The 24,670-nt window shown below is 29.8% G+C and overlaps 1 protein-coding gene across 1 annotated transcript in view; it reads left to right on the forward strand.

Moving 5' to 3' along the window:
* Window positions 1-24,670, forward strand: part of toy (paired box 6 protein twin of eyeless) — a 128,373-nt gene that overhangs the window by 60,242 nt on the left and 43,461 nt on the right. The window contains exon 4 of the mRNA XM_085940194.1: window positions 21,145-21,294. Coding sequence (XP_085796320.1) covers window positions 21,145-21,294 — 150 coding nt within the window. The remainder of the gene's footprint in view (window positions 1-21,144; window positions 21,295-24,670) is intronic.

A 24,670-nucleotide genomic window follows, 5' to 3' on the forward strand; every position in this document is an offset into this window, starting at 1 on the left:
TAATAACTTAAATGACGCGTGCATTTTAGTCGTTAGTGGGCTGGTGCTTTTCCACCAGTACTTGTGTTTCTAAACCGCAAACTGATTATATGAAGTGAGTATCAATCGACTAAGTTATTACTGCATGCACAAAAGAGGCGAGTGGCGTTTATACGCCATTGTTTGCGAGCTTTTTGTTCGAGCTTTCGACCGAAAGCTTCGCGAAGCGGAGAGCACGTTCCGTGTTTTATTGATTTAATTTTAATTTTTTGATAGCCTTTAAATGTTTTGATTGGTGAATATTTAACAGTTCAACTTGAGCGTGTATAACATACAAAGTGAGTTATTTCTACTCGTGTTACATCAAATATAAAATTGTTCTCGTAGTACGGTATATATTATGTAAGACACCTACTTTTTACTTGAAGAATTTGTGATAAATTCCCTGTGAGCTCACCATAGATAATATCTATTTAGTGGAATCAAAGGGTTAACAAAATTTGAAAATTACCGATATATTGGATTATTTGTAAGGTTAGGTTAGGTTATGTTAAAATTCTTAAATTCATGAATTCTTGCCAAAATTGGCTATGAAAATTGCCGTTGTTTCCGCCTGGCAAACATATCGATTAAGAAGTGAGTGATAATAATGAACTATTCAAAAGTGTGCATATGTATATTTCAGATGCATCATTATATTACAATTAAATAGATTTAATTTACGTTTTTATTAAAATTATTAATAGCGTAGGCAAACAAGTACATAGCTATGTAGCAATAATACCACACAGCATTAAATGAATAACACACGTTAATATGTATTGTCAAAACAAAACAAGAGAGTAATAATACTGGTCAGCATTTCCTCAATCATAACTAGATAAGTAGAATCTATTGATTGGTTAATACCGTCAATATTTCTTGTAATAAATGTACTGCATTTTTATAAATTTAATAAGAAGGAGAATGCATGAATCTTCACTCACTCATCGAGTCCGTCGCAAGATGTACTACTATCGTCACGAGTCCTTCACTCGACACAGTTAACGTCATTTCACTCGAATCAAGTCTCTCAGTACATTAACATAATCAATCTCTTGACAACATCGATCTCACCAGTAACTCGCGATTATAATCTCAAGTTATCATCTTTATTATTTTATTCAGTGTATTATTGAATTGATAAATAAACTCCTCTCGAAACATCCAAACAACCACTTTACCTTTATCTGCCTCCAAACATAACATGTTTTCAATTCAAAATATCTGTATAACCATTAAACAAAGTAGTTATTTATAATGCTAGAAATTAAATGAAAACTTATTTAAATATTAGCTATAGGAAACAGTAACTGCTTCATAATATAGTTAGTATACATGTAATAGAGTCTTATTCCGCAAAGCCTGATTTTCCATACGATGCGCAAATATCCAAATCGGTAAGTGATTGGATCCGAACGACCTCTCTTGAATTTTAAACAGCTTGCGTCCAAGGCTTTCAGTTGCCTTCAAATCTCAAATTGAATATGAAAACGAATTTTTCATAACGTTCGTTTGAAGGAATATTTTAGGTCAAATCTTATTGACTCTCCCCTCTTCCATAGAGATTTTTATTTAACATTGAAGATATTTAATATTTATCTTCATATCACTAAATCCGTTATTTGTTTATATAAATATTAGATATGCTTTTACTCAGATTCTGCATCTGTGTTGTTGGGCTCGTGATAATAATATACAGATATAATAACCAATAAATGAATATATGATATGAAAACATAAATATTATTGTGTATAATTCTAAGCTTGTAAAACTCACGTAAGCTTTCGTGTAATATCCATCGTCAACTATGGGATGATGTTATTTAAACAGTTAATATGGAAATCAGTTTTCCATATTTGCATAAATATTTTGTGACGAAGCCACACAGAATACAATAAGCCGATTAAGTGTTACAAAAATTTACATTCAGAAAAATGATTATCATTGAAACACGATCAAAAAATTTGAAATCTGTGTATATATCATGGTTTAGTTTTATTTTTTACATCTTGATGATGTTTTATTCTTGCTGTACGCGTAGAAATAAGTATATAATCAAATGCAATTATTAATTGTAACCATTTTATTACTATAAAATTTAATATGTACATGTTTACAATGAACGATTGGTAGGATATACGTTTCTTAATCTGTACCTGGAAATTCACATGCTATTTTTCAATGTGTGTTTGTATAAAAAAATATGAATTTATTAAATTGAGTGAATTGTGACAATTCTTGTAGATACAAAAATTTATTAAAAAAAATTCTTCGGGAGTTTGAAGATCTGTTTCTGAGTGTAAACCGATTCAATGATTATATTTACATAATGTAATAATTATAAGAACGATGCACTATTAAGTATATGTTGTAGATTCATTGGGCTTATTAATACAAATTTAATTAACTAACATTATAAGTTGTAAGTTATATAATATGTATATTCGATTATAAATAACCAATTAGTTATTATATAATACCTACTGGTCTAACATAGTTTCCTTGAAAGATGCAATCTAGTAAGAAAGATAGTACGTACTAAGTACATACTGCAGAATCCATATTCAATGCTAAATTATGTACGAATATGAATATAAGGTTTTTAATTTATTCTAAGTCAAAAATATTAACATCGTTTTCACTAACTAACAGTTATGTTACTAATTAGTCGAAAACAATATTATATTGCTAATATATTTTTTTAAAATATAGAATCAACACAATTCTATTATGATGTATTTTAAATATTCACCATTAAAAAATCATCGTAATATATGAGGTTGGTATGTTAGCTTATTTGCTTATCAGTATGGGCTTAGTATAATATAAGTTAGGAATTTTTCGTAAAATTTAAATTGAAAATAAATAAAAATTGAAAAATGGTTCGCATAAAATATGTATATATAGATATCGAGCGTAAACAGAGAGTTAGTATACATATGTTTCGTATTTAATAATTAAATAATTATAATAATATATAAATTAGTTTTGATTAATACCTCAATCCAGATTATTTGTCTGAAAAAAAATCGTTCGATTTGTGAATAATATAAGCTACTTATTCAGAAAGTATATAACAATAATAATTAAAAAATCAAAGAACTTATTGGACTTTTTATAATATATTATGTATTATGTACGACAGTCAATTCCCTTAATAAAAGTACGCATTTATATATTATATTATATAAAAGTGTGCGTATTGTGTTTTTGAAAACAATCGTTTTCACTGAAACTCACTTGAACGTTCAAGTGGCTATTGGTTACAAATCGCTCGCACTGGAAAGTCAAGTTGAATTGTTTACCAAATTCTAAAGCGCAGGGGGATGAAACATTTTAGATTTTTAACATTGGTAAACTTTTACGTCAATTTTGAGAAATGCAAAATATATTAAATTGATAGAGAAAATATAGATTGTCATTGTGATTACTAAATTATATATTTTTATTACTCTGTTTCTTCACTATAATATTTTTTATACTTTCTTAAATATTATTATTTAGAATTAAATAATGGGTCGCATTACTTATTTTCAACTATTTTTTAGAACTTCTTGAATAGTGAGTAAGTAATTAAAAATCTTTTTAGATTTAAATAGTTTATACAATACATCCATAATAAGCATTAAAATTGTTGAATATACAAAGTCGTTCATTTATATTTATCCTACCTTTGTAAAGGCATTTCAATTTTACCTTTTTCGTGCAGCTCTATAATGATCGAGTAGTTCATGGTTAATCCCATGGTTAAATTAAATCCACATGTTTTTTTTAGCCAAAACGTATTATATTTGAATCCATCATGTCCGCTCTTTTTTAATACATATAGTTTAACTTATTTGTGTTATAGATAGAAACAGCCAAAGTGATAATTATTTGTTGACGTGAATAGTAGGAACTTTGTAGGACTCGATAAATTGACATTCATTAAAATACTCAAATAATTTTAGATTATAAAAAATTTGTTACCATGTACGATCCCAAAAAGATTAAATGGGTCTCCACATGGTGGACGTTTTGTATCAACAAATTTTTACCACATATTATATCATATTTTTTATATTTATGACGATGGATTAATAATTCTATATTGCTTCTGTAAAGCTATAAATTAATGTTGAAATGTCAATTTGACAAGTTTCGCTTCTACTACTGAACTATTGTTTCTCTAAACTACAATAATTAGTTTGTTGTAGTATTAAAGGAACATAAACTTATAAATATATATTATATTAATAGTCTTCTTTTTAATTAAAAGTTATTTCAAATTGACTATTCTTTTTATTCGATAAAAGTAAGTAAAACAATAGCATAAATAAAAATTTCAGTTTATAATATTATTTTTACGCAGTACTTTAAATCAAACAGTTTAAAATTTACAGATGACTTTTACGTAAAGTTAAAGTGAAAAAATTCCCATAAATTTTAGAAAAGCTAATTTTCGAGTAATAATCTTCAGTCAATGTAGGTATTTTTGCCCTAACAATACAGAATAGCAATTTGGGTTTCACCAAGTAACCATCAGTTGACTATATCTTTTTGAGTTTAAGAGCCAAGGGCTGTTACACTAGTCACCCGTCAGTCAATTTAGTGAAATAATTGAAACAGTGAATGCCCGCTACAGCGCTTGAATGACACGCGCCCTCAAACACTTCACTTTGGAGCAATCTCTAATCGGAAAATGCATCCGCACTATAATGGTGCCTCTCCAGTAGTTGCACTCTCACGAGTGACTGGCATGTGTAACTTTTATAACAGTTTGAGTTTACATTCAATTATTAGTCACTAGCCGATTTGGTTTAATTATTATAGAAATTGTTTCAGACTTACTTAACCATCTGTTGGTGAATACCTAAATACTATATATATATGTTAATTGTTTTGATGACATAAATTATTAAATATTATATTACTAATAGATACAGGTTTCTTCTCATCTATGGGCCGATCCCAGATATACAAACAGTCCACTATTTCTAGACTCTTTGGAGTATAGTTCCTGTTGGTAGATGGTTCGCCCAATCGACAGTCATTAACTTGGTCTTATTTCTATTATCTCTAAATAAGTGTAATTTTACATAAATTCCCTAGTTATCAGGTTTCTGGTTTGACATATTTTTAATAATAGGCGGAAATTCATTACATGTTTCATTTAGAAATAAAATATTTGTTAATATAATATATAATATGTTTGTTACTGCTATTTGTTGACAATTTTATTTATTTTTTATTACTTTTTCACATGTTATTAAATAATAGGAATGTTGCCAATTACACAAATATTTAAATAACTTAATAACATCGTTTTATTTTAAAAGAGTGTCAGAGAATCAATTAACCATTATCTGGTCCATTCTTTCCTATTCAAAAAATACTTAAATAATTAGAGAAAAGAATAATTTTATATAATTAAATCATAATAATAGCACATGTTCTTATTGGCGGTTTATCGGCGATAGGATATTTTCAGACACGTAAAATTACGTTCCATCATATAACCATATATTTATGATATAAATACATACTTACAATAATTTTAATATTTACATTTTCTGAATTGAAAATAATAGACATTCAGACAATAATGTATAAAGCTATCATTAAAATATCAAGGAAAAACGATACGCATTTTTTTTAAATTCATCAAAACTGTCGATTCGATTTCAAACTCCATTGAATAAGTTAACGAATATATGAAAATATGAGTAAAATGTTAAATTTCATAAAAATTAAAGATACTATAATTGACATAATTTGAAAAAAATGTATGATCACGGATATCTGATGCATCAGCTTTATTCTCAATTTTAACATAATCCTTTTTCAGTACCTATTAATATTATATTTTATGTAGTCATTCAATTTTAATTTCTAAGACAAGAAAAACAAGATATTTTAATGACATATAAGTTGTTCCTGTAAAGTTTGCATATAACAAATAACAAATTTCCTTGCACATAATGTATCTACTGTACATCGAGGCCTCTACGCTCAGAGTTTACTGTCTACGGTGCTACAGCGGCGTAGCAGTCCCATTATGTTGTGTGGCGAGGGCGGACCGCAATGGGCGGACGGGGTGTCTTTGTGGCAATTAAGCCTGTTAAGACGTAGAGCCTCCATTGCATAACATGGGCTATAACTGATGATTTGTTGTTGTAAATCTAAACCATGTGTATCGCCCCAAAATGATTAGTACCTTCGTAACGTTCATTGTTATTAAAAAAAAATAAACCATATAAGTAAAGTTACATTAATTTCGTTAATAAGTTAATTAATTTTAGTCGTATTGAAAAATAACGTAGAAAACAATTTTTATTTTGTTCATCTCGTTAACAATCACATTGGTTTTAAAATATAATTGTTTTTTGAAAACATACTTTTATAAATCGATTATAATATTAATTGACTACACATATTACAATTAGTAACAAAATAAGATGTTTGCAACACTAAGTTAGAGTATATAAATTCAACGAACTGTTTATAACGGACGTTCGAAAATTATAAACTCACTTCACATACGTAAAATACATCAATTTCCGAAATAATTTAGTTAAAAACAGCTATTACCTTCGTAATTGATATTAGAGACACATAAATGAAACATGAACGAGGTATACTCGTATTTATACCACAAAATAATTCGGAAAAGTACGTAGCCTATTAAACCAACATTAGTCTGAATAATAATAATAATAATTAAAAAATATACATTTTGGTCTCTTATTTATAAGGTATCATTGTTTTAAATAATAAAACGAATATTAATATCATTATTAACCATACTTTTTATTCTTTTTTCATTCATTTCAACCATGTCCAAACTTAATAGGGTGATAATATTATGGTCCTCCACAGAGTGGATGTTTGTATTATGTCTGTAGTATACAAATTATGTTTTACGAGAAATGGATGTCAGCCACTTGCTCAACCTATTAGGTTCATACTCTGACTCATACACAAATTGAAAAAAAATGTATACTTGCCAGACCCAGGATTCAAACTTGGGACTACGATGCTATAGGCCGACGCTCAAGTCACGCGGCTATCATTTTACACAGAAAAAAAAACAATTATTGAGTGTTAAAAAATACAATTTACAAATTAAGGTAATAGGAGCCGAAAAATATATTAAAAGATACATATCGTCAATAAAATAAACATTTCCTGTTGACAGCAAAACTTTACACGTTGTAATTTATCATTGTAAACTTAGGAGAACTTTATTATATCTACATATATTATGTACATTTATAATCTACATATTTTAAAAATGACAGGATTGATTAGCTACCTATTAATAAGATATACTGTTTTATTTTTATTTGATTATAATATCCAATTAATGGTATAGTGACACTTGTCAAATTTATAGATTGGTCATCGTTCAACTTCTGAGGATAGTTTTATGGTCATAAAGGCCGTCTGGCGATCTATGGGCGGAGAAGATAAGTGATTTGTGATAAGATTCGATACAGATTAAGACGTCTCCATTGTTTACTCCGATCATTTTGATAGACGACAATAGAAAGTATTCTTCGGAGGGTTCTCTTGGAATAAACATGTTGATGGTTGCTGCTAAAAATCAAAATTACTATAATTTTATTTTTTGATATAAAATAAATGAAAATACATATCTTTATTACGTAATCTACAGAACAAAATAAAGGAATCATTACATTTAATTAAAAATTAGGAAACGTATTACAAACTTGTTTTAAACATTCTAATTATTTATTATAAAATTTTCGTCAAAAATTAAAGCATTCAATCAGGCAAAAAAAATATTATCCAAATGAAATAGTAATATTATGTAGTATACATAATTTTATGTCCAACGGTCGAGCAATTGGTCCAGCATCGGTCTTTAAAACTGTGGATGTGAGTTCAAATTTCGTCACTTTAGTCACATCTTGTTATACTTGGTCTTATATTGTCACATTGATTATATTAAAATTTCACGCTGTCGTAGCCAACAGATATAATGACCTTTGGTTTTGCCCCATTATCGACTACTTTGATATACTATGTAGGGGCGTGACTTCTAAAAAATACCCTTAGTTGGCGCAGCCCATTAACTGGACGTCGCAAGCGTTATGTAGACGGTTTAGGATTTTACTCTATGAACTCTGAATAAATACTATAACCAGAAGTGTTTCTATTTTCTAAATTAAAAACATACTATGACTATTGTTATTTGTAAGAACACTTTTAAAACTACAGCGTATTTAAAAAATGTCAAAAAATATAGGTAGGTAGGTATTTTTAAATATTACCTACTGACTTTCAATTGTTGGTAAAAACTAATTTTAATATATAAAATAAAACATAATATTATATAGTAGGTACCAACTCATTCACGCGATGTATAAAAATTAGAATCTCATTTTTCAAATGCAATATTATAATATTATGATTTATTCATTTCATGTTTAGTATAAGTATAGAAAAACCGGTTTTAAAATGATGTTATTTAGAATTTTGGTATAGATTTAATAAAACTTATAATGTTTTTAGTGTTTTATCCTTACGTTAGTGAAAAGAATTTAGTTCACGTATATATTATTCGAGATCGTTTTCCAAACACAGTCTCGCTTGGAAAACCCAAACATATATTATGCATATATACCCACACATGTATAACTACAACTACCGCTTCTTTCATTATCGCAATGTTTACGCCCTCACGGTTTTCATTTCCCGCCTTTTCCCTTTCCGTTAAAATACCGGTCGCAACTTCCGCCAAAACAGGATGTCGAATAACTAACGCTATCGACAGCCGCATTCGATTTTCAAAATGCAAGTTCCGATAACGGTATCGTCTACCTATTATCGATAAATGAACACGCTTTCCTTTAAAACTAAATCTAAAAATAATATTTATTCTATACTACTATTGTTTAATATTTCTATATAATCATCATTATTCGGCGTTCCTATCATAACTTAATTCTGAATACTATCATATTATTATAATTACCTAAGTAATAAAATAATTAAAAAAAATACAAAAAGCAGACTGCCGTTGACGAGTGGTAAAATATCCGTTATAAAACAGGTATTTTCAAAATATGTTTGGCTTACAACTATTTTCGTAATAAAAAACTAAATAATAATAAATTAAGTCATTAATACAATATTAATAATAATATATTAAAAGTCAATTACCATTATTGGTTTTGATCAAAGTGTAGTGTATCTGCAGAATAAAGGTTATGTCAAAAGACAGTTTACGAGGAATAGTTTTTAGACATTTCGCTGAAGCCATTGTCTCCTTGCTTTGGATCAAAGATGCATTGAGAAAATAACAATCTAATGTTAATGATAGCATGGCAAGTCGATACATTTATTGGTTCAAGACGTTCAGGCGTATAATGAAAAACGGTATCATCATATGAAAAGTTTCTGTTTCTAGTGTCGCTGAAAAACAATTGCCACACAAATATAATATAAACCAGTATGCAATCATAGAACTGAATGGGATATGCTCTCCCTGTCTTTTGACATATGTAGTCGTGAATTAATCAATGATAAATTTACACAATGAATAACTTAATTAATGTCATTATTAGAATGTATGAATGAAATCAAAAATTTCAATAGTTAAAATTAAAATGCCACGGATGTTTGTAAAATGTCACATTCTATTGACAAACGTTGATAGTAGATAACTCGTAGTGCTGTGCTAAATTCTATTGGTCACTACGCGAGAAAAATATCAAAATGAGATAGCATATTGTATAACCCACAAATATTCCATATTCCATGTTAATTTATATTATGAAATATTTTTCAATAAATGCAAATAGTTAATACATATTTATAAAATTAACATTAAAAGGCTTGATAATTTTAACGATTATTTATTTAACTAGCCGCAATGGGCGAGTGTGTACGTGTAAAGTCATGGGTGTTGGGTTCTGTTAAATTAACATTTTTTTTCAATGTCTGTTCGGACATAACATTAACATATTTCTCGTAAAAACTGATAAACAGTTTATTCAAGAGTTCATGAAAAAATGAAATATGTGGTCATATAAATCCAATCATAAAAGAAATATAAATTCGATAACAATTGGAAACAGAATTAAAAAAGAACACACTTAAAACCTTATAAAGTAGTGTAGCTTGTAATATTTTCAACTGTATATAGACGCGATAATATTAAATCTGTGTACGTACCCCTTTTCATATACGCCCAAAATATTTTCATCTATTTTGCCTAACGAAGTTGGGGTTGAGGGAAAATATTACATTATGTAATAGGGGGTGGAAAAGCGCGTGCGTCAAATCTACCCCTGCGAAGAGAACCTTCGGAATTAATTTTTCACTATCGCCTCTGTTTTCGTTGGGTATTATTTTTGGGTACTTGAAACCAAGCAACGGGACTGATATGGATTATTTGAAATATTAAACACTCCAGCAGTTTATTTTGTTTATTAACAATGCTAATAAAATAAAGATTAGTAGGTATATATTATATAGTAATACCATAAAATTAAATTATTTGGTAATTCAAATCATTATGAAGGTTTATAGATACATTAACTTTTAATAAACAACCCGTGTTCCGAAATTTTAAAAGATTTAAAAAACTAGCATATGGGTCTTAATTTGTTATACAAATTCAGATAAAGTCTTTTCCTATCGTACAAAAATCCTGATATATGGACATTGAGCTGACCAATATTATGCGAGAGAAATGTACTGTGTAAGATATGTGGCCCTATACTAGAATATGGTGAATAGCATAATATACGACATTACATAGAGTTTTATAATATCTTAAAAGAGAAATAATCATTTTCAAACACCTGGAAGATACTGCTCTAGAATAGGGGAAGGAAGACACGCCCTGAGTTATTAAGCCAAAAAATATTATGAATTAAATAGATATAAATAAAAACCTTTATTATTCAGTTTGAAATTAATACACCGAAGAAAATGTAATCTTCTAAAAAAACCCCAAACAATCTATAATAACCCAGTGAATAACGTCTACATATCCAATAATTAATTGAAAGCCTAATAAAAGTAACCTTAGCATTTCGCAGAACTTAAATTTGTATATTATTAATATATGTTCATATTATTGGACAAAAATCGCAAAAGCTTTTTTAATTCAAGTTTATTTTATTCAAATATATTTTAATAATTTTCGATCATGCCCAATCCTAATAAAGATTATATAGGCGTCCACTGAGTGGAGGTGTGTACTAACAGATTTTGTTTTTACGAGAAATCGATGTCAGCCAATACTTCTCAACCTATTAGGTCCATACTCTGGACTCGTACAGAATTTAAAAAACAATATGTACTTGCCAAACTCGAACCTGGGATCAACGACGTTATAGACGCAATCATCGTGGGTAGTTATACTAGAGCTACATAATTATTTTAATTAAAAGCTTAGATTATTTAGTTTAGATAAATTGTCTTAAATTTTAAAAGTAAAATTTAAAAAGTCTTAAAATTTGTTTGCTAGTAATAAAATGCTTAAAATGATAATTATGTCAGCGTGTGATATTGATATTATTTTATTTTCGTTATCTATTGAATAATAGAAAATTATCGCATCAACTGCATTTGTAACCATTTTATGTGCTCAAATCTTACAAAGCTATTTTTTTGACTTAGTTTAAATAAATTATTTTACACACAGAATTTAAAAAATCTTTAATTTATTTAAATTCTAATAACATTATTTACAATTTCATAGACAACTACATAGAACTTACTAAAAACTGATTAAAATTAACGTGTTATCAAACACTACTTAACTGATCCTAAAAAGCAGAAACGTGTTTACGAAAAACAACACGATGAATAAACCGCTTGCTGTAAATAGACGTACAGCATTTTCGTTTAACTCAAGGGTTCGGGGGAAATATTATATAATGTAATAGGTACCAGACCAAGGCATGCGCGTTTACACCCTTCGTATTCCACCCCTTACAAATACTCGCCATGCGTTTTCATGGGGGAGACTTTTATGCCAAGTTTCCCATCGGTATTTCTTTTCGTGTGGACCAAGCCTTCTAGCTGAATGGGACAGTGTCACTTATGCGCCGGGAAATAAACGCTGGGAGAGGGTTGTTTTACGTACAAGCCCGCTTGTTTTTACGTACAGGGGGTGGAAAATAGCCTGGTATGTTTCATATGAGGGAAGCAGTGTTGAATAGTACTGTACGACATACACCCTTATTTTATTGAAGCTTATTTGAGTAAAGGAATTCAATCATCATCAACGGTTGTATAATTTATAGTTAAACATATGTATATCAGTATAAAGATATGTGATTTTTATGAAATCGATTTATAAAACCAATCAAATCAATTCTTTATATAATTTGTAACGAATTAATTGAATTTTTCTGAAAAGTTCAATCGAAAATCTTTTTTTTATTTTCCTTTGAAATAACAATTCCAGCGTTTTATCTCAGCATTGTTTTAGAAAGATAACAAGATTTTTTGTGTTGAAATTGTGGAATTATTTGTCAGATGACCAGTGAAATGGGTGTGAAGACTTAGTATTAAAAATCTTTTGATATCTATTTATTTGATTGATTGTTATATGTTAATTTTTGGGTAGTGTGTTCCAACGCGGGAAAACTTTGTATGATTGTGTAATGGGCGTATTCTTCTTTATAGCGAGGCCTGCCACGGACTAATTTGTGCCGGGACTCTACAAAACTATACGAGCGTATTTTTTATGAAAATATGTATGTTGTTACTACTTTAAAAACCGATATGCTTCTTTCGATTGTTTATAGAATGGATTATTTATTATATTAAAAAATATTGGCCTTTTGCAAGAATTAGACATTCGTATATCGATATCAAATTTAATTTATTACATTAATTGGGTATAACTTATTTTTGTTGTTATGGTTATGTAATGTACATAGATAAAGATATCTTAACTTTTCAGAATATTTCTAAGACTCACAGTAATACATAACTCCAAAATATAAAGCAGCTGTCAAACGAATATTCTTATATCTAGACTAAGAAATTACAAATGAAACGTTTCCTAAGATATTATGAAAATATATATTATCACTCATTGAATTAACAGGTGCGATAACGACATTAAAATAATTGAAATCAAGATTTATTTACATTTTACATGTAAAACAATCCTAATTTTTTTTTCAATAGAAAATTAGCCTTACCTATACTGCAATAGTGCAATAAAGGTGTGTATTAAAAATCAGCGTTCATATAAAATTTTCTTATACTTTGTTTTTATCGCCTGATCATCATAAAGTATTAAAAATAATCCTACTTCAGAGCCTTGGTCTATGGCAACTAGCTGTCATATATCTATCTAATTAATCTAGTCTGTGACTCTCGCAAAGTGAAGATTGTAAAATTGAAATCGAGAAGAAGGTATACATTAAAATTAATAATAATCCTCTGCTCGTCTAAAATGAAATGAATTAGAATGTATTTTATATTGTAATACCTTTCTTACAATATATTGATAATATTATATTAATGTTCTTAAGGATAAAAAATATATAAACAAATATAATGTTAATACTTTCGACCGAAGGTACTTGATGGAATTTGAATTTAAATTCTAATGGATTCAAGCTCTGTACTATTCCATTTAAGTCGTTTTTTGCGACCCGGGTTTCGCCTTTCGGCATCTTCAGGCGTCGTGTGTTCGTTGTCAGTGTGTGTTTGCCTTTGGTGAGTGTACACGACGCCGAAAGGCGAAACCCGGGTCGCAAAAAATGACTTAAATGGAATAGTACAGAGCTTGAATCCATTAGAATTTAAATATAATGTTAGTAAAATATTGTATAATGTAAAATTTTAATTAACATATTTTTCACAAAGATACTTCCACAAACAAAATAATAATCATTCCAAATACACGAGACTTATGTAATAAATTTGGTTGAAACAAAACTGGGGTTTCATTATATAATTTTGTTTCACAAATAATAAACAAGATGTATTTATTACTGGAAGAACAATGGCTTTTCCTGTTTTGTGATGAAAATAAATCTAGCTCTCCGTTATTATTTTTCCCTTGTTCAAAATTAATGCTGCATTGTGTGGGATGTCAAAAAATTAACGAAATAATATATAGAGTAGCTATAAACAGTGCAGTGCTAAATAGTGAATAGTCACTAGATTTTTTCGCCTTCATCATCCTCGGGATATTCTGGTAATCAGTCAAATCAGTATTATCCCATTTCTCTACTCATTGCAAGTTTTTCTGTAAATTCTTTCACTTGGTCATTTTAGCTCATCCGTATTTACCCTCTGCTAATTTAACTTTGGCACACCGGCAAAAATAATTAATTTTCAAGATTTTTTGGACCACAGTGAATAGTAATATGAAAGTGTCTCGCCAATCGTTAGTGTGTGTAGTGTTGAGGTATTGGTTTTGTTTTCCACTCAGAATACCCTCAGCAGCTGTCACCTGTATCGCCTCTCGAATATTTCGAGTATTATATTTTCCTTGGCTCGTTATGTCAAGAATTTCACAGCATAATATGTCATAATTAGATGGCGACATAAAATAGAATATTTAATTTGTAGTAATAATTTTGTAATAATAATTACATAAAACCCAAGTGTATACTACTAATAATCCCAGTTTCGTTTTGTTAACACAATAAAAGAGAATACTTTTGTATTTGAACTTACGCATTTTTAAAATTCATATAATATATAGAAAATATGCAACCCTTCATATGAAATATATTTAGATAAATAAAATTGATTCGTTGAATTACTAATCGATGCAGTACCTGAAGGATAAATTGTCTATAGTAAATTACCCTGCTCATATAAATCTAGGTCTGTTTATAAAAAAATAATTCTTTCGAAAACAGATACTTAATATAGTTGTCATGTTTATATTAAATTGTTGCCACATACTTATAATATACCTAGGTAGGTACATGGTTTATTCTATGTGCTTGAAAGTTAATTCAACTCACATTGGAATAAAAACGCGTATTGCAAATTTGCATTCATGTATTTGACTATTCTGCTAACGTGTCCACTTTATTATTAAAATATTTTACACAAGAATGATTTCATTTCTGGTATACGTCAATATGTATTACATTTAAAACTTACTTATAGATATCATAAACTTTTCATTAATAATATTTATTTATATAATAACACACTTTTTCTCTATCATATAATATAACACGTCTACAAAGTGATCGTGTAGTGTACAGAATAGGCAAAAATTTTGATGGGAGTGTCCTTTTCCAAGGCTCCAGTTATAATTAATGGTCTTGAATAATATTTTTTTTCGACCATGTCCGATCCTAATATGATCATATGGGCCTTCACAGAGTAGAGGTTTTGTATTAATAGATATTCTTTTTAGGAGAAATGGATGTCAGCCACTTGCTCAACCTATTAGGTCCATACTCTGACTCAAGGACAAATTGAAAAACAATATGTTTATTTGCCAGACCCAGGATTCGAACCTGGGACCCACGACGCTATAGACCGACGCTTAAGCTACGTGCCCATCATGGGTGTATATATAACAACACAAGTATATCTAGCAATCGTATGAGGTCATCATTAGTTGAACTAATTGATTATAATATCTGATATTTCACCCAAAGTGTCACCGTTAAACGCCACTGTCCAGCAGCGCAGTAGGCACAGACCGGCACACAAAGTATCGCTCCCTTACTTGGCGGCGGTGGAAAATCGGGGAAAACCCGCGGACCCTTTTTTCTCGACAGTTACATCCATACGGCGAGGCGTCCTACAAATGTACCTCACGCTTCGATTGTTCCAATTTCGTTTTATCTCCTCTTTCTCTTTGTGCTATTTTTTCCCATTTTTTCTATTTCATTTTATTTCATTCTCCACGTCTCTTGCCTTTTTTCTTCTTTATTTCAACTCTTAACCCTCCCCTCGTTTTCTTTCCTTGCTTCCCCGCCGTCTCCTCTTCTTCTCTATGTCTTCCGTCGCTTGAAAAACTGAAGGGATGTGCAATCAATGGGATGCGACAATATCGTGACTCATATCTAAAATTCACACCGACGAGTATAAAAAGTGTTGCCAAACTCTCAAATTTCACTGAAGTACTAATTCAAATTTAAACAACAAAATTTTCCACATATTAAGGTTATTTATTCATGCGTAATACCTGAAAATTAACTTAACACTTTAATAAATCTACCTGTCTGACTACTAAAAGCCATTACTCAGTTTATTGAGATTTGGTAAAAATCTAAACAGTGAAAGATATTGTACTTGAATTTATTTATTTAAGAAAACACAACACTGTGGACATAAAAAATCAAAATTTTGGACGTTCGAAACATCAGATTTACATTATAACAAAATATTACCCTCATACGAGAGAAGAAGAAAAAATATGATTTCAAAAACAAAATATTCAATGTCTATGTCTTTGGGGAGCGCATTGACTAGTCTTCCAATGGCTAATGGTGCCTGATAAGACTTGACACGAAGAAACGGTTTCAACCAAGGATATGTCATGATTGCGACCACGTAGGTAATTGACAGGCGCATGTAAATAAATTCAAATTCTTTAGGACGACAGAATTGGAAACCATCCCTCACGATAACAAGAAAGAATATCTTAACAGCAGAAGTGATCTACTAGATTGAATGGAGTAAAAATTAAGCACGCCTTGTAGAAAGTCAGTTGAAAAATAATTATTTAACAAAATATTGAAAGGAAAATAGTTATATTATGTCTTAAAATAAAATCTATCTGTAGGACAACTTTACTATTCTTATTTTTCTGTCGCTACAGCCCAAAAAGCCTTTAGCTGCCTCAAGCAGACTCTTCCATTTTGTCCTGACTTCCGCTTTCTTCTCCAGTGGATCACTTACACTACTTACAGTGCTCGAAAGTCTCTTTGTAGTCTATCAATCCGCTGTTTTTTTTCTCGTCCACTACATAAACGTGAGGCACTTCATCAATATGTACCACGTCGCTAGACCATCGTCGGCATTGGGTTTTGACAATTCAAAGATATTAAGCTCATCAAAGAGTTTATATAGCTCGTGATTGTAAATTTGCTGTCAGATAAAATTCTTACCTACATATTGCGCTAAAATTTTTCACAAGATTATATGTTCAAACACCCATAGCTTCTGGAAATCACTAATAGTTAATATTAATTAGTAATGTAACTACTTTATATGTTTTCTAAAACAATAGTTGCTGTAGTGAGTGATAGAGAGCAACTCTTGTCTCTCTGAAAGTTACGTACTTAAGGTGAAGCCTTTACTCAGTCTTTCTAAAAGAGGCACCTAGCGGAAAAATACGAAACTTGCAATTCGAGACATTTTTTTGATAATTTACAATTTAAACTCTATGTATTAATTAATACTGTTGAAATTCTAAATCATTTATTTTTGTAGTTTTGATAATGATGTGACAACAAAAATAGCTGTCGAGTAATAAACGAACCAGTATTTTTTTAATTTAATTATTTTTAAAGATGGATGATTTAAAATGCATATATTAATAGTGAGCATTACATTATTATCTGTTGGCGTTTATGATTCTTATTTTAAATTTGTCACTATTATTATTATTGATCATTTTATTAACCTCTGATCTGAGACAAACTTACTCATAAAGCAACTAATATTTTATAACTAAACATTTAAAACAATGCGAAAAGTGCCTTAGATTGCCTTAAACAGTTTTCTGTCGCTGCTTTCTATAATGCCTTACTAACCCTTGTTTGGCAAAGGTTAGAAGATCGTCAGCGGGCGATATTATTTTTCGTTTGACATAACCAAAAAGGGCGGGACATTTACACGAAGACAAACAAGACGCAGCCAGCTACCGTCTCTATCTCTAAATTTTACTAAATTTTAATATCCTAAAATTAAATCTCACAGAAGTAATTTTAGTCTGTATTAATTAGTTATTTAATTAGACTTAAGAATATTTTCTATAAAATATTATTAATTACAAAGTTACGAACACACACTTCAATAAACGATTCCATATATTGTCACCAAAAGTCTAATATATTGTTAATATGGTTTAATAGTTAAAAAAAAAGAAGTCAAGATAGTTGTGTACGCCGTTTGGTAGTATAGAATTTAGAATGTAACAAAAATCTGTTTACTTATGGCAATAAAGATTTTGAAGATATACCAAAACTGCGCACAATCAAAAACACGTTTTTTACAATTAATTACAAATAGAGCGAATAAAATAACACATTATACAACGCAATAATAATAACTAAATCATATGAAACCCGCTGGCACAGCGGTGTAAAAAGTAAGTTTTTTTTTAATTATCCGAAATAACTGAAAAGAGTTAACGTCAAGTACTTTGCATTAGGGCTATACCTCAGTTGAGGCATGGTCTAAAAAGATCATGGCTAGGCGATGCGTGGATTGCGGGTCGCGGGTGCAAATGACGCATGCCAAACGAAATATAATTTGTCATATAAATCCAACATGCGTCCATTAATGTTCTGTTTATTGTTCTATTAGTAACAATAATAATATATTCATTGACATGTTTTCTTTTTAAAGTAAAGGGGTAACATTTTAGTTATTTTTACACGATTTAAGAATTAATACGCCCGTCGCCATCACGAAACAAATTGACGTATTTACACCTCGACGTTCGGTCTCCGAGTGCCAGCCAGTCCAAAATTTCGTCGCGCCTATAGTTGAAAATTATTTGCCGTTTCACTGAAGTATCGCCTTAATGTTTACTGCTTCTTATAATACAGTTATCAATCTCTAAGTTTTCATAGTAATTTTTATTGTTTATTAATTGTCTATCTTTATCTATCAGGTACTCTTTTCTACTGTATGATTGTGGCCAGAGTACAAAATTTAATTAATCATGAACTAATAAGTTATGGGTTTACTTATTATGGCAAGTGGCAACTAAATTTTTAATATCAGTGGTGAAGACTCCTTACTAGTAAACGTGATGTGTATAGATTATCATGACATTTACTAGAAAATTATCGTAACAGATCGAAAAATTTCACTTAAGTCGAAGGCTTTTCATTATCAACCTTCAAGTAAATAATAATTATATCATTTTAAAAAAAAATCTATATCGTAAAATCATATTTATTTTTAGATTCTGTCTCCTATTGTTATACATAAAATTTAAAAAAAAACTTACAAACATTATCCCCTTAATACTACGATATTATTCTAAGTTGGCGTTAGTGTGTAACTATGCATCAGTTGTAATATTTTATTATTATTGTATACCTATCCATTATAGCCCCCTGTGGCATAACTAGGTAAGGCAGTCCATAGCGGGCCTTGAAACTATCAACACGTATACTTACCATTCATGAAAATTTATCCTGCATTTTAACTCATACGTTCATAAATTTACATCCTATAATAAAAGATCTACACGTACTTCACTAGTGGTCTTCTAAAAGTAATCTCAAAATGGTGACCCCAACGTGATCTAAACACGCCCCCATAAACTTTCTATGTATTTTAAAAAGTTACTCTTCACCACTTTTAAGTAAAATGTGACGAATTTATGTACACTAAACATTACTCCTTATTTCAAATAATAATATGTTCTTCTCTAACTACGGGTTTAAATACATTGTAATAAAATTACACTGAATAAATTGCAATCCAATAAAACAAGATCGATATCGTATTTCATACAAACCCCTATTGTAAGAATATATTTTATGTTTGCCTGCAACAAGGGGTGTAAAAACTGTTTGATAATGCAGAATAAAATATTTGAATAAATCAAAAAAAATACAAATTATTATTACTTCATCAGTTGCTAGACGAAGGTCTTTTCAAACCAATTACATAACTCTGTCCTGTGCAGTATTTTTCCATGTTTTACTTTTTCGTTTTAATGCACTGGCGCTCTGCTTCATCTTCCCTAGAGGTTATCCTACAAAGAAAGTCTCTCCAGGTTATCTGATCCGCGTTGAAGAAAATGTCAAAAAAACTTCAGAATGCGTCTCAGACATGAGACTGGATTTTCAGTGTCGTCCAACTTGGTCGCCTCAAAATTTAATTTTATTGCATTTAGAAATTTTGCGGCGTCATACTCCCAATGTGAAGATCTCTTCACTTAGAATGTTCGGCAGTTTTGTACTAGCTTTAATTTGTTACTTACTACAATTTTTAATATTGCCTCTGCATGCTCATCTCTACCATGGGTATCTTAACTTAAAGTCATGTAAATTCAGTCAAAGTACATTTGAGTGCATGGCAACCTTAGTCTTGGGTAACTGCTCCTGAGCCATTTCCAGTCATAAAAAAATGATGCTTCACAGCCAAACGTAGGGTCCCGTGATATGCCCGATTAAGACCGGATGTGGTGCGGGGCGGGTGTGGTTTGGTGGGGCCATTAACTTTAACGTCCAATAAATATAAATCGTTCCGTGTGTCAGGGTATGGACCTAATAGGTTGAGCAAGTGGCTGACATCCATTTCTCGTAAAAAAACAAAATCTGTCAATATAAACCTCCATTCTGTGGAGGCCCATATGATCCTATCAGGATCGGACATGGTCGGAAAAAAAAATACAAACTGCCGTATTTGTTTTCAGTGTTCTCAATTTATTCAAAATATTTCAAGATACGTAAACCAATGCTTATACACCAGTGCAATATACTGTGTTAGGTTTGCAATCAATTGCATAGCATTGCATACAACTTGCATTTACTTGCATTATCAAATTAGCAATGGGGCTTTTGATTAGCTCCCCTCCGTCTGATCTCATTATATCCAACGCAGGATAATAAAATTTATTGTTGATATCATTACGTATTTATTTGCTATGTTGTAGAATGGAGGGATACTTGTACATAATTCATTTGTCTTATGATTTGTCAAATAGACATATTTACTGTTGCGGCGTTGGGGTTGGTTTCATTTTTTTCGGACAAGGGTTGGATGTACATGTCATATCTGTGACATGATATGTTTTTATTACAAATTTGTATGCAAAAAAAACATGAATTGTTTTCCGTTGTTTTATACGAAAAATAGTATCTATCTATCTAGTTTATTGAGACCGAAACTAAGAAAAAAGAACAAAATTTAAGAATAATTTAAAAATAATAATACCAAAATAGTTCAAAAATATATTTTTTTGTTCACAGATTTATTGCATTCTGAGACTGGATCCGATGGAAACAGTGAGCATGCATCATCGGGAGATGAAGACTCGCAGATGAGACTTAGGCTGAAGAGGAAACTGCAGAGAAACCGAACATCCTTCACCAACGAGCAGATCGATAGTTTAGAAAAAGGTAAGTGGAGAAACATCTACTTATTTTTATTATTTTTACTAAAATCATTCGACCATCTTATCATCATTTTAGCAATACTGATATTAATATATTTAAACATAACCTTGAAATCAACGTAATCACTTTGTCCGTTTTACAATACCAATTCATTGAACATTACAATTTGAAAATTATTTTCAATAAATAAGGCAGACTTTATAGTTGATTTCCTTCTTCTACACACATAATAATGTTATTCAATATGATTTAAACTTTATGCTTTTTCATGTGAATCGTTTCTTACCACTAGGGTTTTACCTGTTAAAATCTCTTCGGGCACTATTTACACTAACAAACGGTCAAATAGGTATTCTGTGCCAGTTGCACTTTTATCATTAGTGAGTATGCACAATACCTGAAGATTATAAAACGTATCTTAAATCAATTAGAATTCAAATTTAAATTTCATCAAGTACCTGCCCTCAGTTGATAGTATTTATTATTTGGACTATCAATGGATTATTTTAATAATATGTTGGTTACAAGGTTTAAGTGTTAATTATGCATAAACACACATAACATTATAATATTGGCATTTTAAAAGTGATTTTTTTACGTGAGTAAATAATTTTAAATGAGAAATTACCACATCAATATATTATGCCACTCATAGCGCCAAAGAAAACGATATATTGCATGATTTTAATGTAAGTTTGATCGAGAACAAGTTTCAAATGAATTGAATGAGTTGAATGAATACCTGTCAATAATTCCTCGTAAAACGTATGATTATAAAATTTCCACCTTACGAGTATGTAAGTAAACCTTAGCGTTTCTCTTTAAGGGATTAATTAATACCTACAAGACATTTTACTGTTTTTTAGTACTTACATTTTATATAAATGACAGACGTTTATAGGTTAGAGAAAAAACTCACTAGCTTTTTTACTCATTTCATTGCGTTATATAACTTTCTATAAAAGTGTGTCACAGAATTTTTCTGCAAAATTACATTTTGCCTAAGGCTTCGTAAAACCATTGTCAGCGGAAAGAGTTGACATCAAGCGGGAAACAGACAGATTGAAAAAGAATTAAAAATGAAATCAAAGAAGATTGTGGAATTATTATTAATGAGGTTTTGTTTTTCATTACTTTTGAATGTTAAAACATAAATTCACGTTTATTATGGAACATAAGAAATAAAACGATTTAATACAAGCTAAAGGCATTGTGATACGATAAAATAAATGTATTTTAATACATTTTTATTGAGATTAAAATATTTATTTATTTATTTAAGAATACCAAACATTGTGGACATAACAAATTTAAATTCAAGACGTACACAACATGAGATTTACATTATAACAAATATTACAATATAGAATATAATAATAATAATACCAGAAAAACAAATTAAATCGAAACTTACCTAAGTACAATTTAATACAGAAAAATAAAATTTTGAAAACAAAAAACATACAATTTTACACAGAAAAATAAAGTTTCAAAAACAAAATTCAAAGTACATCACTGAAAATGTCTATGTCTTTACTAATCTTGCACCCCTTGCTAATGGTGCCTGATAGGCTTGACACGAGGAAACGGTTCGATCCAGAATAAATCATGGCTGTGACATTGGCAGGCGCATGTAAATCCAAATTTATTAGGACACCAGGATTGGAAACCATCCCTCGCGAAAATATGTAAAACTGACAGATTTATTCCTAGAAATTGATCTTAAAATCAGTCGATACAAAAACTATTCTATAAAATGTGTAATGCTTAAAAATATATATAAATCAACTATAATTACTTTCAATATTTAATAGTATATAGAATTTAATGTTTCGATATAAAATCACCGAAATGGACGAGGAGTGGTAACATTTATCCTTATTAAGACCGTGGGGTGGAATCCCAGATCATGCCTAATCAATATGGGTTTGATCGAAAACAACGACCCAAAAATTGGGAAAATGTCTAACAACCATTTTTTGAAAAAAGTCTGTAAAGGAACCTCTATGAGTGATATCTAAGATCTACATCAAATTTTAGAGCCAAAACTGATAATATCATCAACCTGGGCCAATCCACTACCGGATGAAGATCTTTTTAAGCTCCTTTCACTCTTCTCTACATTTTTATTTGATGTCATGTAATTACATATATTGCTCTTGTTGAGATTTACCAATCGGTATTCAACAATATGTCTATTTGATTACCTTACTGATGTCTATTACTTCGCATACTCTTATTTTTCTCCTTGTACATTAGTTTATTTTGTGGCATTTTGGCATTATGCCCAATATGCACCTTTGTGTGTTATATTGCGCTAATCGTAGAATTAATGTGTAACTTATAAGTTGTATAAAACTGATCTATTTTGAACTGTTTAGATAGTTAGTTACTAAAATATGTCTCAGGTATGTTGGTTATATAATTTTGAAAGTTTTATGCCATACACATAAACGGAAATAAATATGTTTAAGTTTCTGTATCTCTTTCAAACATTTCACGAGAGAAAGAAGTCAAAACAGTTAACAATAAGAGTTCCCAGTTTTATTTTATTTCCCCTGCAAATCGAATAAGTTTTTAAAAATATCGATTTCAACTTTATGGCAATGGCAACACTAAACTAATCGACTGTAAAAATGGAGTATCATTGCTTACAATCATCAAGTTCTTTGCACATTTCGTCGTTGGAAATCATTTAAAATGGAACCATAATATTATTAAACATAGTTTTTTGTATTATTAATACTATCGACTGTCTACAATACTATACTGCTAAAAATACTTTATTGAATAAAAATGATGTTATTATAGTTTACTTAATAAAACATTATTATCACCATTCAAAGTGAAATCAATTTTATATGAAGCATATCTTTCCTGTACTCTTTTTTATAGTTTTTTTTTCTTTTGAAAATAGTGAATTCGTTGATCCGATAGGTTTTAAAGCAGATTTGTGGCTATTTAGTGCCTCTAGACTCTAGAGTACCATCACAATATGACGAAGTTTATCAAAAAGTTATCCATTCTCAGAGGGATATAATATGTCAAAACGAATGCAATATGCATTGCGTACTTATTTTAATTGTGTTACTTGTTCATAATATACACGCTTAGGGTGTAGTTTGTGTATTTAACCTACACTTTTTTATGCTTCACTTTACACTTATTAGTCTATTGGAATCTACCGATACGCTTCGTATGAATTCGTAGGATGGATGAAATGTAACAAAATGATAAATAATTAGATTGTTCATAGCATATATATATTATCAAAATCGTAAAAAAAATAAATTATCTACAATAATAAAAGATAAGCTACTTAATAAAATTATATAAGTAATTGAGATAAAATAACTGTAAAGTATTGTATTACAACTCA

This window comes from Rhyacophila brunnea, unplaced genomic scaffold, assembly GCF_057557595.1.
Source record: "Rhyacophila brunnea isolate RB1 unplaced genomic scaffold, BYU_Rbru_1.0 scaffold_12, whole genome shotgun sequence".
NCBI classification, from domain to species: domain Eukaryota; kingdom Metazoa; phylum Arthropoda; class Insecta; order Trichoptera; family Rhyacophilidae; genus Rhyacophila; species Rhyacophila brunnea.